We start from the raw sequence: 13,796 nt of genomic DNA on the forward strand, positions 1-13,796 counted from the left end.
GTCTGAATTTCAGCAGCTGCTCTCTTTCTCAACAAGTATTCTGTTATTCATCACTATACCAGGAAAGCTTAGTTTAACTAGACTGCAGTCAGCTGATCAAACATTCCAGAAGTCATGTACATCGCGGTAGAAACTGTGAAAAAAAAAAATCGTGTCACAAACATTGCATATTTTCCTGGAGATCTGCCTCTGTTTTTCTCTGCCTGGCTTCTAAATCCCTGTGCTTGGAAGCAGGAACTAGCACAGGAGGCAGGATATGTCAGAATATGGGTTGAGGAAAAACAACCGCTGATTCTCATTTCTTTAATTGCACTTCTTCATTTTCTTTCCTTGCTTCCCTTCATTTCCTCTTAGCTCCTCCCTCAGAGCGAGGAAAGAGAACGAGGACAGCAGGAACAGAAAACAAACATATTTGCCAAATGAGAAATCCTCGCTCGCCGAAGCGTCGCATGTGTTATGCCGACTATATAATGGATCTTCATCTACAGAACACTGATTTAAACACTGAATTAACCTTCATCATTATTACACATGTACATCACATGTTGATGATGTCCGAACAGCGTTTTATTTCTCATCTGACTTTTTAAAGCAAGGCAGATTGAAATGTGCTTTTAATGAAGGGTTTTATTTGCACTTATTGTTTATTGAATTCAAATGACTAAAATGTTCCTATCATCATACTATCTATTGGAATTGTTTTTTATTTTGATTGTGGACAAGATTGTGTGCTTATATTATGCACTACAATAAAGAAGACTTCTATGTAGGACGCACCAGTGTATCGTCAATCTAGTAACATTCTATCCACCTGTTCCTCGATTTCTTCTAGTACATTTAAAGAATTGATACCTACCTAAAAACGGCAGACTTTAATTCATTTCCTGGTTCTAGGCTGAAGGATGTAGGATGAAGGGATCATCACTTAGAGATCTGGGATGCCCCTAATGCAGTAGCAAAACTAATAGCCCCTCTTCTTCTCAGAGATTATTAATCAGTTGCCACATCCTGCTTCCTGAGCAACTCTTATACTCATGTGGCTTTACAGTGGGGTATCAATATCAATAAAATAATTTCATTGCTATTTACAGAAAGCAATAGCTTTCTGAATGTGATAACACATTGAAGAGCATTCAATGACTTACATGCTTCATGGCTGTTAAAAATAAAACGTAAGTTTCAAAAATGAAACATGTTTCAACTTGTTTTATCGATATTGTGCAGCTCTTGACTAAACCGAATATTTAGATATGTCTTAAAAATATATCTGTTTCAGTTTTAAATAATTCCGTCGTCTTCATGTTCCGCTCATCCTGGTCAAGATATTGTGGATCTAGGCCAATCCCAGGAATCCTGCATGAGTCAGGAATACACTATGGATGAGACATTAGTCTGTCACAACTTAAATAATATATTATTGTATAATAAATGTAGTGATTAGTTTAGGTCAGTTTTTTTATTAGCTTTCCGTAATTTTTGTAATAAAACAGTAGTGGACTACGTTGAGTTTTAGATCCTATCAGAAATGTTTCACACAGCTTCTGATCACTCAGTGTCTCACTGTAGTAAAGATATACTACAGCAGCACACAGGTGTGATTTTGAAGAATACACACTGATGATTCCATCCATCCCATCCGTTTTCTCTACCACTTATCCGACCGATACTGCCTGGAGCCTCTCCCAGGGGACTCATGGCGCAAAGCGGGGGACACCATGGAGGGAGTGACAGCTCATCACACAGCAGAATAACACACTCATTCCCACACTACTTTGCCAGTCAGCCTACATCACATGTCTTTGGACTTGGGGAGGAAACCAGAAGAAATAGTACCCAGAAGAAACCCACAGGGAGAAGATTTAAGCAGTGCAGAGACAGGAATCAAACCCCCAACCCCCATGGAGGGCAAACAGCCTAACCACTAAGCCACTATGTCGCCCTCACTAAATATTAATTAGTGTAATTTTATGACTAACTAACAAACTACCCATGTCAAACAGACACTACTACAGAAATTTATTAAAGACCAATTTCAGCTGCCTCCACTTCCAGAAATCTCAGAACTAATCTATTCACAAAGCTCCGTCTACACGACTCTGTGTTAAATGTATGCTAGGCAGCTCATACTGTATTAGTGGCCTTTGTAACATTTCTTTTGTGCTCCATTGTGTGAGCTATGCAGTTGGCTGGTTTCAAACTAAGCTTTTACCTTTATGCTTCTTAAACGATATATCATTATAGAGGGATTGCAATTTGAATTTTTTTTCCCACTACATTGATGTCTATAAAAGCCAGTCTTTGAGTACTCACCATTTGTTCTGGACTTTCTCATATATTATACTGCCACTCGAATATTGCTATATTGATTGCTTGCTGTTAGATGGCTTTGTCAGGGAAAATTTATGACTTTTCCAATGATGTTCCATTTGGAGAGCCATTTCCAAACTTCCTTCTAATATGTGTGTGGTCTCTGGTCTTGACATACAGGCCATGAGGGAGCGAACAGAGAAGCTTGGACTAGAAATGAGGTGCTTCATTGTTTAGACTCTGCTCAAGATACATGGTGATTAGCCTTGACGTTTCAGTCTAGCAGATTTAAAGCCAACATTAAGAAGTAATGCAATGTGTATTGACGCAAAGAGGCACATTATTTGCTAAACATAATGGTATGATATTACTGATTCATGTAGAAACTTTTGAGCAAAAGCCACACAGGAGCACTGTGAATGGGATCTATGAGGAAAATGTATTTCGTAGCGCAGTTTTCTCTTATGAGCAGAACACAGCCTGGATAGGGCTTTGTGCTCAGAGGCTGCTGTGAGAGACAGATGTTGTTGTCACGCAGGACATTTTAGCACTTTCATGCCATGACCCTGTGAGAGTAAATCCAAGCCAGAGGAGCTGATGGAGAGGGCTATGCCACCCTTAATCTCACACAGGACTGCTGCTAAGCAAGTTTAGCGCAGAAAAGCAGGCTTGACAGCTCTGAATTTTTGGAAAAGGTTTCAGGGCTTTGACACAGTGCTAAACTTCAGTAAACCTGGGTATGTTCACAGCACAGGTCGTTTGATGATTGAGGCTTTTGGTGCACTTGTTCAAACTGGCTTACATAACCTTTATTTGTCATTTTATTTTTATTTTATTGTGTTTGAGTTCCTACTGAGTATTCACATGTACATTATACAACTGGGATAGCTTTTTGACGTACAATTTATCCAGACATTGATAATTGCAGTGTACGGCATACAGAACCATTGCGCACACTGCATTAACGTCTCTGAATGTACACAAGGATGAAAGAATCCAGGATATGCACAGCAACATGTATTTATGTGTGTGCAAGAATAGATAAAAGTAAGTATAACCTCAGGCTTAACTATATAATAACCATTATTTATACATAGATTTTTCAGAATGCTTGAAGCACTTAAAACCTGTGTGATATTAGTGAAGTATAGATGCCTGGTAAATTCATTTTGCGCCAGAAGATTGAAATAAAATTATGCAAATTATAATTTAAAAAATATTTTTAAAAAAATCTAAATAATAAATTCCACCAGCACATCACAAAAAATACCAAAATGTTAAAATATTTAGCAAATGCATGAAATAAAAATCAAATAAAAATAAATAAAAAAAAGATTATTTCTGATTTACACTTACTGCTTTAATACATATATATTAAATATATTTAATATGATATATTTTCATTTTTATCTTATTTTACCTTTTATTCATAAGCAATCTTAATTTACTTGAATGAATTTTGTGGCCAATGAATTTTGGCCCTTTTTAAATTTTATTTATTCATTCATTTATTTATTTATTTATTTGGGAATTAGTCTAGAAGAAGGCATTCAGCTATAATCTCTATTTGTCAAGTGATTCTGTAGTGGGAGGTGCCCTAAAAGTTAGCCACACCCACTCCATTCATATTGGAGCTGCCTCTGACATGGCTGAATGAACCCAGACGAGTGCTCAGCAGCAGGGACACTGTACTATAATTGTGTTAAAAAGCTGTCAAATATGAAATGAGTAGCCGCTAAATAGTTTCTAGATGGATTTCCACACATTTTATGTGTGCCTACATTTCATCCAGCTAACAATTTTAAAAAAGCTGTATTTTTAGTCACTAGTTTCTTATTTTAGTTTTCACATTCTGCCTAATTCCTGTACCATTATATATCCTCATTACGAAAATGCCACAAAAAATAAGATGCAGTTTTACATGAAACGATCTATAATGTACTTTTAAAATGCTCAATTCGATGAATTTGAGACCATTGTAAGACCAATGAATGTGAGACAATTTTGTATGAAAATAAGTGTACTGTATTATTATAATAATGAGATAATGGTGTAGGAATTAGGCAGAAAGTGCAGTTTGGCTGTATCCGATTATAAGAAAGTCCTACGGTTACATTTGTTCATACTGAGTATTTCTACACTACATTACACTTATTTTCATATGAAATTGTCAGGTTTGGGGAATGTTTTGAGATTGTGGAGGTACTGCTGTAGGAAAATAAAATTCAAGTAAAACTGAGAATTGGTTTGATTGTAATTGCTTGTATTGCTTGTTATTTTTGTTTTTGATAATATTTTTCTTTGTAGACTTTATTATTTTATATGAATGTTTTTGTACAAAAGTAGATAAATTATGTCAGAACATTATCCAACTTCTCTGTGAAATTGCCATGTGCACAGATTCAGTTACATTCAAATTACAATCAGAAACAGGAGAAGAAAAAAAAAAACGTTTTTGGAGAAAAAAATAGGAGAAATTAAAAAAGTTAATCAAAAACAATCCAGTTACATAACCCTTCTAGAATTGGGAATGAGGCTGTGTTCAGAATGAACCAATCACAGTTAACTCCATGTTGAAAAGTAATAATACAGCTTTCATCAATGAAATAAATATTAGCTGTTCCTGTAGGAGTATCTTTACATCTTTTTGGATTCATCTGACTACTGAAGCCATGGTCTGCTAAGAGCTTAAAAGGTCTCAACCAGGAGAGGGGTACAAAATAATTCCTAAAACATTAGATATATCATGGAACAGGGACATCCATTATCAACAAATCTAGAAAATGGAGTAGCACACTGAAATCACCAACAACAGGATGTCCAGCCAAAAGAAGACAAGAACGTACTACATCACTTAGCAAATCAACAAAAGAGCAGCATGGCTCCAGCGAAGCACGGTGGTGGCGGCATTGTGCTTTAGAGCTGCTTTTCTTTAGCCAGAACTGGAGCTTTTATCAAGGTGGAGAAAATCATGAATAACTACAAACACCGGTCGAATTTAGTGCAAAACCTTTCTGGTTTCTGCTAGTAAGCTGAAGATGAAAAGGAATTTCACATTTCAGCACGACAATGACCCAAAGCATACATCCAAATCAACAAAGGAATAGCTTTGAAGATCAGTGATTTTGAAGATCAGTGTTTTTTGAATGATCTCACCAGAGCCCAGTCCTGAATCCAACTAAAAATGTGTGGGATGACCTGAAGCAGGCTGTGCACAGGAGACACCTGCACAATTTGATGGATCTAAAATGTTTTTGCAAGAAAGAGTGGGAAAACATTGCAAAGTCAAGATGGGCCATGCCGATAGACTCTAATCCAAAAACACTGAGCGATGGAAGAAAACCCACTAAGAGGTACTTCAAAAAAGTATTAGTTTTGGGGTGTGCATACATATGCAAACAGTTCCCGAAAATGTTTGTTTGTTTATCACTTCATTTTTACACTTTGTAATTAAAACATGATTTTTTCCCCTTGGCTTTATTTGTTTTGCATCATAAAAAAACACATGCATGTAGACTTTTTATAGCCATTGTACATTGTCTAGTTGAAAGTACGAACAACCCAGAAACAAGTGTAGTCCTTTTTTTCAGGTTTACAGGTTTCTGTTTTACATGTTTGGTATTAGAAAGAAAGAAGTAGGGCATTGCATACTTAAAAAAAACGAATAGGGAAAAAAAAATACGACTAGTCGTCTGCCCGATGTCATTTGTATTCATTTTTCCCCATCACAACTAACTGTAATCACTATCGTAACTACAATGCAGCCCAAGGAATTTATGAATGGCTAGCAAAAATCCCATGCTAATCCCTGGGCAGAAGCTGAACTCAATGAGCACTGAGTTAACACTGATGTTTCTGTGGGAATCTGTGTATTTGTTGCTTTGTTGTTTATCTCCTTTATCATGTTATAAATGTTCAAGCCACTGTGGCATGATTGTGGGCAGTGCTGAATTTTCATATATTCAACAGATTAAAGCCGCTGCTGTTCAGTTACGTTGCCTCTCATGCTCTTCCATATCGACTTTCTATTTTCCGCTTGTGAGAAAATAGATGGTTAGGGCTGGTGTAAAAGCTACTTAACAGTCCAGATTGAATTCCCAATCTGAATGACTCACATAAGCTTCTGAGTTTGTGTTCGACCAGCCTCTGGTGATGTGAGCTTTGCTAGGCCTTAGTTTTGCAACTTTTGATGTTCTGAAGGCAATCGTAGCGCTCGAAGGCAGTTGGAGAGCAGATCTATTATACGCACTCAGTGGTTGGGAGTCTGTGTAGTTGTTATTTATCTGTACCGCTTCTGTGTTTTACATCCAATGTCCTTGCCAACTTTAAGGTGAGATGCTGAGATATTTGTTTTGGTTTTTTTTTTTCCCTGACGCTTTGCTTGTCTGCTGCAAAAGTGCCATTTTTAGAACACTCCCTGGGCTTAAACATCCTTGAACAAACTGATAATGCTCCTCTTCAGTAGGAAATTACATATCTATGCCATCTTACATCTGCACACACCTTTGTAAGAAATGTGCAGAGGTATATTTCACAGACGGCTCTGGAATCTGAGGCCAGATAAACACCTGGCTTTTTGTTTATAGAGACGACAGGACGACGAGCAGAGCACATCAGGGAGTTTTATATTATATGCAGAACTCAGCAGAGCTGGGAGTGAGAGGCAGTAACGATGCAGTTAGCCAACACCAGACATCCTGTATTCAGACATTTCACATGCAACTTAAGGAGGGTTTAATTATTCATAGTAATAAAGCACATACCAATTTCAGGGATTAGATATTGGAGTATAAATCTATGTGCCAACCAGCTTTGATCAGCCATATTTTCATTGCCAGAGCCATTTCACTGCACACAAGCTGGACAGAATGTGTTTAGCTGTTAAAATGCAGCACCGAGCTCAGTTTTCATGCATATGCAACATGCATTCTTTAGAAAGCCTGCTGAGGCTGAGCGCCGGCACATCCAGACTGCAAACCTGCCAGCGAAAATGCATTTTTTTTTTTAGAATTATTATGTGACTCCTGGTTTACTCAGTAGCTCATTTTTGTTGCTAAAACCACTTTGTGCGCACAAACCAGATCATTTTCACTCCTTTGTGCTAATTCAGGACCGAGAATCCGTGATTCATAAACACCCTGTTGTGAATTTATTTCCGTTTTATGGGGCCAGGCTCTATTAGTATATTAGTATATAGTATATGCTTTCTTCTTCTTCTTCTTCTTCATCTTCTTCTTCTCATTGTTTTTATTATTATTATTGTTATTATTATGACTTAAACTTTCCATTCTTTTTCTGTTGATTCCCTCCAAATTTTGACCAGTCATGACATTTTTGGACCACTGCATCGTGAAACCAACTTGTAACTGCCAAACAGGAAATGAGGCCATTTCTCAGCAACACTTTTATGTGTTTTTTGATTGCACCCAACTTGGCACACACATTTAGCAGCATGATATAATGCTCAGGAACAATCGTTGAGCTCGTTTGTAACTTTAGAAGACTTCTAAAATCTTGACATTTTGCCTTCAGATCTCTTAGGGGAACAACATTAATGGTCTCGGTGGCTTCTGGTCTCTGCTGAGGGGCGGGGCCAGAATATGCTCGGCCCCTTAGTAGTTGCTTGCGGTTATATTTTAGGATTGCAGTTGTTAGTGCATATGGGAATATGTTCAAAATCTTTCGGTCTAACAGGTCTAAACACTGTGTTTACATGTTGTTGTTAGTAACAGAGTATCCAGAGTGTTGGGATATGGTAGCTTGGTGTTTAAGCTGTTGGGCTGCTGATTGGAAGCTTGTGAGCTTGAATCCCAGGTCTACCAAGCTGCCACTGCTGGGCCCCTGAGCAAGGTCCCTAACCCTCAATTGCTCTTTTTAAAAAAATGATATTAAATTGTAAGTCACTCTGGATAAGGGCGTCTTCCAAATGCCAAATAAATTTATTGGTTTATCTGAATCATTTGCAGAATCCTGAGCTTAAGAATCTGTTTCTCATGCCATGATCTGTAGCTTTATCTACCATGAAAAACTTCAAAACAACTTTAACCAGCTTTTCTTTACTTGCCAGTGAGGAAGGTGTCTGTCGTACAGAGAAAGTGAAAGAGCGGGTCAGCTCCTGCTGTTTGTACCAATCGCCTTGGCATTTGACTCCACGTGTTTGGCCCAGCCCCGTGGGGGAAAGGCAGGTTACAGTGAGGTTGCCATGGCGAATGCAGCACCTCAACCTACTTGAAAATTAGTGGCTTCTGTTTCTTCACCTTCTCGCATAATGAGGTGATTTCGGAGCAGAAACCGCTTCTTTGCTAACGTGGGTGGCCTGCTGAGTTCAGGATCTGTGGAGCATTGCTGTCGCAACCAGGCTGAAAGGCCACGTCCCAGGAGAGAGAGAGACCGTCTGGAGTCTGGAGAGGATGCAAGAGCACACACTTTGTGTGTGTGTGTGTGTGTGCTGATGCTGCGGTCTGAACCAATCCAGCTTTGACTCCAAACAACAAGTAAAGGGCAAAACAGTCAACTTCAATCAAACAAAAAGAAGTTTTTTGCTCAGATTTATCCAAGCTGTGAGTTTTTTGTTTACTGATCCCCCTCTATGGCTCAGTGCCTGTGTAAGTGCAACGGATGAGAATGAATTACGGTAGGCTGGCTTAATTAAGCACAGTCAGCCACAGGCCGACCTTTCCCTGTAAGACAAACGGCTCTCTTTGCATAGCTGTGCATAGGTATGGAAATGTGGAACGCTCTCCGCTACGTATGACTTTCAGTACTTTTTTAGAGGACATCGATTTGCAGTCCTGAGCCGAGAAACAATGCGTTCATTACTTAAAGCAGTTAAAGAGTTTTGCACAGTTGAGCACAAGGTGAAAAATAATTACTGAATGATGAATTTAATTGTGAGGAAAAAGGTTGCTTTACTTGCCTGCTTTAATTATGACAGGATTTTTGGCATGAATTTGTGAACGTCTAATTTTGATTTGTTCGCTGTACATGATTATGACCCGTAAGACCTTGTGAAATATGGGATGAAACAGAATAGATTGAAAATATTAATCATGACATGATCCAATGCCTGTATCTGTATTCCTTATGGACAACTTCATCCAGCTTCTCTTTACTTGCCAGTGAGGTAGGTGTCTGTCAGAAGCTGGATTTTGTAATGTAAGCACATACAGAGAAAGTGAAAGAGCAGGTCAGCTCCTGCTGTTTGTACCAATCGCCTTGGCATTTGACTCCACGTGTTTGGCCCAGCCTCGTGGGGGAAAGGCAGGTTACAGTGAGGTTGCCATGGCGAATGCAGCACCCCAACTGCTTGAAAAGGAGTGGCTCCTGTTTCTTCACCTTCACACATAACGAGGTGATTTGTCTGTGAATGTCTTATGAGATTCTTTTATTGTACAGGATTATGACCCATAAGGCCGTGCACACTGTGATGACAGGAAGCGCCATACAGATGAGATGCTTTTCTCAGAGTCTTAATTATTAGTGTTCTGCATATCCACACACGATCGTTAAGCACATTTCCCTTTTTAGCTCTATTTTAACGTGGCTAGGCGAGGCATGGCTGATGAGACTAGACTGATAGGCAGAGCTCATTGCAGTAATGTTACTTAAGTGCTCATTTTTTCAGCATGTGGGAGAACAACATTGGATGTTAATCACACTTTATTGGGGCCACCGCCGGGATTCAACTCCCCCTGACAAAACGAAGCGAAAAGACAATGAGTCTTAAATGTGGAAATTCAAAGCCCACGTAAGCAGCCAAGCACCAGTGTTCTGTTCAAGCACAAGCAGCAGGCGCTTGTAAAGTAGACCACATCAGGTGTCTCCCTCTGTTTTAGCAGTGCTCTTATTCTAGGATCCATTATAATGCAAATGGCATTTTATTTTTGTCTTTGTGCTGTGTTGCATGAAAGCGTGGTGTTGGTGGTGCTGGTGGTGCTGGTGTTTGTGTAATCATGCTGCATGTGAACATTAAACAAGCAGACTAATGAGCTAAACTTCTTCTGAGTCAATGTTTGAGCTTGGATGAACTTTACATACCGTATTTCATGTCGACTGCAAGGAGCTAAAAAGTAAAAGCCGATTTAAAACTGAATCAGTGAAACGAGAGGAAGCAACACTGATCGCCTCATGATGCTTGACGGATGAATACAACTGTACCGGTTGTAATAGTTTAAGCGCGTCACCGTCGTGTAGCTCCTTAGACTCGTTGGTTCAAAAAACGAAAATAGCTTCAGTTCATAAGTATATTTAATAGCAAGTTAGTGGATTTATTTAAAAAACACATTCAAATATTGACTGTTGATAAACAAATAAGTGTCTAAATGCCATAATTAAACCTTTTTATATCACTAATTACTGCAAAGAATAAGTTAATTAAAACAAAAGTGGATATTGTTAAAATGCTAAATATCACAACACACAAAAATAGATAGATAGATAGATAGATAGATAGATAGATAGATAGATAGATAGATAGATAGAAAGAAAGAAAGAAAGAAAGAAAGAAAGAAAGAAAGAAAAAGAAAAACAAATAAGTAAATAGATAGATAGATAGATAGATAGATAGATAGATAGATAGATAGAAAGAAAGAAAGAAAGAAAGAAAGAAAGAAAGAAAGAAAGAAAGAAAGAAAGAAAGAAAGAAAGACCAATAAGTAAATGGATAGATAGATAGATAGATAGATAGATAGATAGATAGATAGATAGATAGATAGATAGATAGATAGATAGAAAGAAAGAAAGAAAGAAAGAAAGAAAGAAAGAAAAAGAAATAAGTAAATGGATAGATAGATAGATAGATAGATAGATAGATAGATAGATAGATAGAAAGAAAGAAAGAAAGAAAGAAAGAAAGAAAGAAAGAAAGAAAGAAAGAAAGAAAGAAAGACCAATAAGTAAATAGATAGATAGATAGATAGATAGATAGATAGATAGAAAGAAAGAAAGAAAGAAAGAAAGAAAGAAAGAAAGAAAGAAAGAAAGAAAGAAAGGACGAAAGAAAGAAAGACCAATAAGTAAATGGATAGATAGATAGATAGATAGATAGATAGATAGATAGATAGATAGATAGATAGATAGATAGAAAGAAAGAAAGAAAGAAAGAAAGAAAGAAAGAAAGAAAGAAAAAGAAAAACAAATAAGTAAATGGATAGATAGATAGATAGATAGATAGATAGATAGATAGATAGATAGATAGAAAGAAAGAAAGAAAGAAAGAAAGAAAGAAAGAAAGACCAATAAGTAGATAGATAGATAGATAGATAGATAGATAGATAGATAGATAGATAGATAGATAGAAAGAAAGAAAGAAAGAAAGAAAGAAAGAAAGAAAGAAAAACAAATAAGTAAATGGATAGATAGATAGATAGAAAGAAAGAAAGAAAGAAAGAAAGAAAGAAAGAAAGAAAGAAAGAAAGAAAGAAAGAAAGAAAGAAAAAGAAAAACAAATAAGTAAATGGATAGATAGATAGATAGATAGATAGATAGATAGATAGATAGATAGATAGATAGAAAGAAAGAAAGAAAGAAAGAAAGAAAGAAAGAAAGAAAGAAAGAAAGAAAGAAAGAAAGAAAAAGAAAAACAAATAAGTAAATGGATAGATAGATAGATAGATAGATAGATAGATAGATAGATAGATAGATAGAAAGAAAGAAAGAAAGAAAGAAAGAAAGAAAGAAAGAAAGAAAGAAAGAAAGAAAGAAAGAAAGAAAAAGAAAAACAAACAAGTAAATAGATAGATAGATAGATAGATAGATAGATAGATAGATAGATAGAAAGAAAGAAAGAAAGAAAGAAAGAAAGAAAGAAAGAAAGAAAGAAAGAAAAAGAAAAACAAATAAGTAAATAGATAGATAGATAGATAGATAGATAGATAGATAGATAGATAGATAGATAGATAGATAGATAGATAGATAGAAAAGAAACCTTCTAGTGTTTTTAAAGTTTTTTTAAGTGTTTTTCTGAAGCCTTGATACCTCACGAAAACAAATTGTGACATAATGAATCACACTGAATGCTCGTCTGTGGTGTCACAGCTCAGCCCTGCTCCATGTTGTGTTTTTCTCATGTAATAAATGTACCATTCTGTTTTTCTACGACATTCCTGTCAAGTAGTAATCATATTCACTAGTCATTTCTTAATGTTTCCTCATAAAGTTTGCATCACCAAAGTCTCTCTGTCTTGCAAAGTGATTAAAAAGGAAACACCCGTCCCTGATTGCCGTTTCTTTTCAAAACGACTGGATGTGTGTCCGGCTGTGAGCCCCAGCACTCGTTTAAATCCTGCCTTCTCATGGCATGACGGCTTCATGGACGAGCGAGACAGACAGATTTTATTCATTTATTCATCGGAGCATGTGCATGCTTTTTGTGACGTAATGTGTTACATGCGTTTTTTGTTTTAAGTTCTCTCTTCTGTGTTTGTGTGTGTGTTTGTGTGTGTGTGTGATTCTCAGGTCCACCTCTTCATTGCTCCTCTGGCTCCTCCTCCCCTGTTGCCTCCCTCTACCCGCCCCCTGCCCACGCAGCCAGTGAGAGCCAGGGAAGGTTGCTAGGTAACAGCGGGCCTCGGGCCGACCCCGACTCTGAGTCGGAGGATGAGTTTGGCCCTGCTTCTTCGTTCTTAGTTAAGACCGGCTCAGAGAACGTGAGCGTGTGCGCCCCTGGCTCTGCGGCCGCCGACGGTGAGTGCTTCACACACAGTGCTCTGGCTGTACCTGCGGCTTTTTGTTCTTTTTTTTTTTTTCCCGAACATTTGCATCCTAGTTTTGTTCAGTGCTCTTATCTACACATGTTGTATTGTGTTGTTTGCTACACCATGGTCCTGGGGGCTGAGTACATGTATTTGGATAGGATGACTATAGACTTTGAGTCAACTTGGCACTTTGTAGCTCAAGATGCTCACCTCAGGCAAGTTTTAAGCTGTAGTTTAAGATGAGTCAAGTGTCAATGGAAGATTTTTTTTTTTTTTTTTTTTGCCTGGGGTTTTTGCTAAGGCCCACAGGGGAGTGTAGACCATATTTTAAGAGACTACACACACCTTCACAGGAGGGTATTCACCACAAAGAGATGCCAAACACTTTAAAGTAAGCTTAAGAGACAGAAGTAGCTGTGACTCACAGACTCTCTGAATACAGTTAAATGTTTGAAAACATTGTTTGGCTCCACAAATTCTCGAGTTCCTTGTTTTCATCCTCAATCCTAGGCATTTTAATTCTCCAAAAGAACTTTCCATTACAATGGTCACCCTTTATTTTAAAACATTTTAGAGCTGCAGAGAAGGTAACGCTCCCATTGTCACACCAATTACTGAAAAAAACATTGTATTTCCACATCAGTGTGGTTACTAGTGCTTTATTTTTTTTATTTTTTTGCAAAGCAGCATATTAAATCTCATTTTGAGAACTTGATTAACTCCAAATGTCTCGCAAACTTTTTTCAACAAACAGCTTATTCCTCCAATTGTTCCCGACATGCCAAAATGCATGAC

The 13,796-nt window shown here is 37.5% G+C and overlaps 1 protein-coding gene across 8 annotated transcripts in view; it reads left to right on the top strand.

Annotated features, from left to right (window-relative positions):
- Nucleotides 1-13,796, top strand: part of tenm4 (teneurin transmembrane protein 4) — a 192,408-nt gene that overhangs the window by 72,365 nt on the left and 106,247 nt on the right. For 7 of the 8 annotated variants that reach the window (XM_058413631.1, XM_058413624.1, XM_058413627.1 and 4 more), the window contains exon 4: nucleotides 12,763-12,990. The exons of the other annotated variant lie outside the window; for it this stretch is intronic. In XM_058413631.1, the coding sequence (XP_058269614.1) occupies nucleotides 12,763-12,990 (228 nt within the window). The remainder of the gene's footprint in view (nucleotides 1-12,762; nucleotides 12,991-13,796) is intronic. 8 annotated transcript variants of the gene reach the window in all.

Source organism: Hemibagrus wyckioides, linkage group LG17, assembly GCF_019097595.1.
Source record: "Hemibagrus wyckioides isolate EC202008001 linkage group LG17, SWU_Hwy_1.0, whole genome shotgun sequence".
Taxonomy (NCBI): domain Eukaryota; kingdom Metazoa; phylum Chordata; class Actinopteri; order Siluriformes; family Bagridae; genus Hemibagrus; species Hemibagrus wyckioides.